At 38.0% G+C, this 5,960-nt stretch overlaps 1 protein-coding gene across 1 annotated transcript in view; it reads right to left on the reverse strand.

Annotated features, from left to right (window-relative positions):
• Nucleotides 1–5,960, reverse strand: part of LOC119408735 (protocadherin beta-15-like) — a 13,301-nt gene that overhangs the window by 145 nt on the left and 7,196 nt on the right. Inside the window, exon 2 of the mRNA XM_037675575.1 lies at nucleotides 6–1,640. Within this exon, the coding sequence (XP_037531503.1) occupies nucleotides 6–1,640 (1,635 nt within the window). The remainder of the gene's footprint in view (nucleotides 1–5; nucleotides 1,641–5,960) is intronic.

Genomic DNA, 5,960 nt, shown 5'->3' on the forward strand with positions numbered 1-5,960 from the left:
GTTGCTGCTCAGAGATGGAGCTCCAGAATCTGTGGCCACAACTTGGAGCTGGAAACTTTTTAGACGTTCAAAGTCAAAACTCTTCAGTGTCGAAACAGTGCCGTTGGCTTCGTTTATAATTAAAATGGAAGTGATGGAGTTGCTCGGATCTTTACGCCCAAGTGAATAAGAGATGAGCGCATTTTCACCTTTATCTGCATCAGTCGCGCTCACTGAAAATAATGACGTTCCTGCTTTCTTATTTTCATATATATAAAAATTGTATGGACTTTCAGTGAATAACGGATTATTATCATTTACATCAAGCACTTCTACCTGAATCACCTTCGTAGAAGACTGAACAGGACTGCCTAAATCTTTTGCTGTTATTGTGATATAATAAATTGGCGTCATTTCCTTATCTAAATAGTCCTTCGTGACCAAAGAATATGACTGTCCGTCAGGTGATGGTTTTAGATCAAAAGGTAAATTCCCTGGCACGTTGCAGACCACCTGTCCATTCACGCCAGAGTCCAGGTCCGTCACGCCCATCAGCGCCACCACGGTTCCAGGTGTCGCATCTTCTGGGATCTGACTTGAAAAAGATGTGATGTCAATTTCAGGTCGGTTATCATTCACGTCTTCCACTCTGACCATCACATTGCACTGCGTGGAGAAAGGCACTGAACCTTTGTCTGCAGCCAGTACTTTAATCTCATAGACCTGCTTCTCCTCATAATCCAGGGGTGCTTTCACTGTCAGTTTCCCAGTTCTGCTGTCCAAATCAAACGGTTCTGATGAGAAGCCGCGACTTTTGCTCCTTAATGAATATTCAATTTCCCCGTTCACTCCCTCATCTGGATCAGATGCATTTACTGTCAACAGAAATGTCCCAACAGGAGCATTCTCTTTTATTGTGATGGTATATTTTTGTTTAGCGCACACTGGGGAGTTGTCATTAACGTCAGAAACAATAACTGTGACATTTATCGCGCCTGATTTAGAAGGTTTTCCTCCGTCTGCAGCTGTTAATAGAAGCCAGTGCTGAGCAGTCTCCTCTCTATCTAATGGTCTCTGCAGAACTAGAAAGGGAACTTTACCTTCCTCGCCAAAATCTTCGGTTTCCAGTCGAAAATACTGGTTATGGTTCAGCTTATATGAATGAATGGAATTCAAACCCACATCCGGATCATGCGCTCCTTCAACCTGAAAACGAGAACCAACAATGGCGGACTCCAGCACCTCCATGGTGTGGTTCTCTTCAGGAAACCGTGGCGAGTTATCATTTACATCCAATATTTCCACTATTACCTGGTGCATTTCCAGAGGATTTTCTACAACGGCTTTCAGGTTTGTGACGCATGGAACCGTTTTTGCGCACAGTTCCTCTCTGTCGATTCTCTGGTTCACGATCAGAACTCCATCTTTCGGATTTACCTTGAATAGGTCTTGCTTTGTCCCCGAAATGACACGCAGATTTCTATCCGTCAGCCTTCCGACATCCAGCCCGAGGTCTTTAGCTACGTTTCCAACTGTTATTCCTGATTTTGTTTCCTCCTGGACAGAATATCGAATCTGAGCAGAAATCACTTCAAATTTTGTTACAATCAGCAGCGCCAGACAAAAAGAGCCCCACACATCCCTCCATTGTCTTTTGGTGGCTGTCACATCCATTGTTTGGCGGCAAAAAATGCTTTTAACTGGTTTACTTGAGTCATTCAATAAAAAAATATTTGTTGGATTTGCAGCGTCCTTCTATTTAAAATAAAAAAATAAATAAATAAAGGTCTCTGTGAACCGTTATTTCGTTTAGTCCGTTCATCCAAGGTGACTCTACGGGTTGTCCCTGAATGCACATGCAGAAAATAAGATGCACCCTCGCGCGTCACTGTGTCCAAAAATGGTGCGCCGGCGCCACTTACTGTCACTACAAAGAGTCTGCAGACGATGTATGGACCAAAAACATATTTTAGCAGTGAGATTAAAAAGTGAATATTTTTAACAACACTCACGTATTTATTTATTGATATATTTATTTATTTATTTATCTATTTAGTTAGCTAGTTAGTTATTTTTTTAGTCTTTTATTATCTTTGTTTAAGTGATTGTTGTTATTTCAAATCATAATATTACAGATGCTTTATCATTTAATGGTTTTCAACAAACTAAATAAATAAATATACAAATTTGTGTGCATTATTTATTTGTGAGTGTGTTATTTCCAAAATTAATTATTTGTACTTGTTTTTTTATACTTGCTTTGTATTTTCCAGGCGAGCATGGCAATCACCCCCGGTGGGTCTTGATTTGACCGCTATTGCTTGACAAAGTTTTTGCTTGCAATTACCTGATGTAACCCTGGCTATTACAGCACTTTAAAATACAGGATCTTGGATGTATCGGGAATGTAAGAAAAATCCGAGGTTACATGAACGCGCCACCAGCAGCACCTGTTGTTCAGAGCCCTATAAAGAGAGAGTTGCGACACTCTTTGAACTCGCCGATACGCGGTCACGTGCTTCATGCAGCTCTCAATAGTTCCAAACAGTTCATCTCTGTCAGTCAGTTAGAGCGGCTGCTGGCGCAACATAACACAAAAATCGACTTTTCTTACTTTACCTGGCGTCTTTCAGTAATTATTGAGCAGTAACGAACTGATTACTGATTATTTCACAGAATATGCATTTTATCAAAGCATTTTTAGAAGCGGCTGATACATTTATCATTAAATTTTAGAAGGAAAGGAGACTGCAAACACATTTGTTAGATTTTTTTTTAATATATGCAAGACAATGATCAATATAGCCATGTCAGCGTTGTATAACGTTACACACGATAAAATAAAAAAAATATCAGAGTAACACCTGTTATAAAGCTATTTCTGATGTTCTCTGCATGAGAATGCTCCACCTTGTCCTCCATGCAATTCAGATCTGCTCCAGCTTACCTTAGATCATCTGGATGAATTCTTGATTTCTATAGAAGATATTAATTCAATCTTTATTTAAACAGGTTCGTCCCATTGAGCCACGAGGACTCATTTACAAGAGAGACCTGAATATAATTGTTGTATTTGTCGGTTTTTTTTATGGCAATCAAGTACCTGGATAACTGAGTTGATTGTTCTTGTAGTCTGACAACTATTGTAAAATTGTAATTAATCGATTAAAATGTTAATTTAAATGAAACGGTTTCTAGTTAAAATCATAACAGATGACAAAATAAGTGTTAAATGTGCAAAAATAAATGTCTAAACAATTTATTATAAAATATGTAAAACAAGCTTTAATAAAGTACTTTTACTGCCATTTATACTGTTTATTAATGACATCATCTCAAGTCAGCAGGAGCACCATCATTATCATCATCATCACAACAACACAAAACTGAGTGCTGTAAATGTAATCTGCACAAACATTTTCAATCAGGGCTCAAACAGTTTAACTGTCAACGAAATGTGCCAGAAAATAAACTATTGTCGCTCTACAGGCACATTTAGAGAGAGGACAATTCACAGAGACACAGTGAGGACGTGCGAGACTGAAGGAGGTTCAACCATTTGTTCATCGACCAGAACCAAATGAGAAGAACAGCAGAACTTCCACTGCATGTTGATCCATTGACCAGTGATCACACATGTTGTTCTAAATTAAACTTTGGTACAAACAGTGTTAAATAAGACATGTCATATTTATTTTTTATTGAACAATAATCTTCATTCTAACAGTGCCATTGCAGTTTCAGAGACTGAGGAAGGAAGAAACAGAAATGAGGAGAGTGAGATGAGGGAAAGATGAAAATGTGTCCTCAGAGGACAGGGACACGTCAGGATCTGATGATCCAGGATCAACAAGACCAGGAGGATGGATCAACAGGCAGTCAGGGAACAGAGATGAAAAATCTGAAGTAACAATTAGAACACAAAAAAAATACATAAGCAGGACAGAAGAACTTCAGACAAGAAAATTAACGCAGTCCTGCGAAGAAAAATGTTAACAATGGAAAATAAATTCTGACATATTTTTTACAACAGATCAAATGAAGACAAGTGGCATGAACAATAACTTCCAGCTCCATCTCAATGTACCTGTGATAGTTTAATAAGTTTTTTGTTACTGTTCTACAGTTTATTGATGCTGATATGTTCTTGGTAATAATTCTTATTTCTTGTTCTGTCTTAAAAGAGAGTCTCATCTCAACTTGACCCATGATTACCAAATGCTAAACTAATAATATAAAACAAAAGTAAATTAACAGTCCTGCTGTAAATACCAACTTTGTGAAGGTTATGGTGTTAAAGTAATTTTATTCAAACATGTTGATTAAGCTGTTATTGATTCGGGAAGACAGAAAATGAGATCTACCTTTGTGGTACTTTGAATGCAACATTCAGTTCATGAAGTCATTCTCCTCTAGTTTACCTGGAAAACATGAAAATAATGGACTCATCTCCACAATCACGTTTTTCTTTAATGATCATGTCACAATTTATGCTGCAGTCTTTGACAGATGATCTATAACTTGAACTAAATTACGTCAATCTTGTTGTCATGTTGTCATCATTCTTTGTTGAAATCAGGTCTCTCTTGTAAATGAGTCCTCGAGGTCTCGAGGCTCAATGGGAGTTACCTGTCTAAATAAAGGTTGAATGAATCTCTCAGAAAAAAAAGGCCAAATATTTTTTAGTCGAGTTCAGTAACTGGAATTACCATAAATAAATAAATACCACCTTTCAAAATTTAAGCAGTAATGGATCTTTTAAAACGCTGAATTAGAAATAGACTCGTTTAAACCGTCATGTTGCAGAGCAGCTGCAGTTAAAACACAACTAGTAATTTAACATGTTTCATTAACTCAAACTGGCGACATGAAGTATTAATGTTGATAAATTGTGGTACAGAACAGTCAGATAACGCTTCAAAATGGCAAAAAAGTGTCGTATTTTAATCAGCTTACCGGAGAAAACACGGAGAATGAAGTACGTTCAATGCTGAACCACTGCTGTTTGGCGGAAGTCACGTGCATGACCCACGTGACTTCTGCATTCCATTCTTTCTATGGGAGTCTATGGGAGAGTCGCAACTCTCTCTTCTTTATAGGGCTCTGCTGTTGTTAGAGCGGGAGACGAAGAGGAGAGAGAAACTCCATGCTACTACAAAGAGTGCTGTTTTCCAAGTTAACAGATGATTAGAGAGCTGCTGATGCAGTGAACTCTGAACAAGTAGGCTACCTACCTTGAAGGTGCTGCACGAGTGGAGTGCTTTCTGGGACTTTTAGAGCTATTCAGACTTGTTGTTTTTGTTTTTTTGTTTGTTTTGTTTTGTTTGTTTTGTTTGTTTTGTTTGTTTGTTTGTTTGTTTGTTTGTTTGTTTGTTTGTTTGTTTGTCTTTTGGAGGGACGACCCGATTGCTGCCATCTGGAAGAACTTCTTGGTGGTGGTCCAGAACTTCATCACTGCCTGTGGATGCTCGTTGCAGGTCAAGACGTAGACGGGTGGATGTCCACTATAATTGGAAGGAACCAAGGTGAAAAAAAAAAGAAACATACCTGAGAACCAACAAAGTTCATGCTCAATCATCCAGGTACCAAATCCAATAATTCTCAGTCGGGTCATATGGACAGTTTCTTTTTTATAGAGACGTTTCACCGTCTATCCGGAGGGCTTCATCAGTCAGAGGAGGTCCAGTAAATTGTTTGGTACCTGAGAACCATGGTTCTCAAAAGAAAATAAATAAATAAAAATTCAAAAATGAATACAATGAATAAATAAAATGAATAAATGCATTTATTAATTTTCTTTGATACTTTTCCTTGCTTTGGGTTTGCTTTGTTCTTGGGCCCAAGACAAACTGAAGACTGAACCAGATTGGCATTGCAAGATAAAATGATACTTGAACGAGGTTGATGGTCTAAAGGTTGACCATCAACCAACATTCAAAAGTGCACATTTGTTCCTGATGTTTCCTTTTTGAGATACTAAT

The sequence above is a fragment of the Nematolebias whitei genome, chromosome 4, assembly GCF_014905685.2.
Source record: "Nematolebias whitei isolate Nwh7 chromosome 4, NemWhi1, whole genome shotgun sequence".
Taxonomy (NCBI): Eukaryota; Metazoa; Chordata; class Actinopteri; order Cyprinodontiformes; family Rivulidae; genus Nematolebias; species Nematolebias whitei.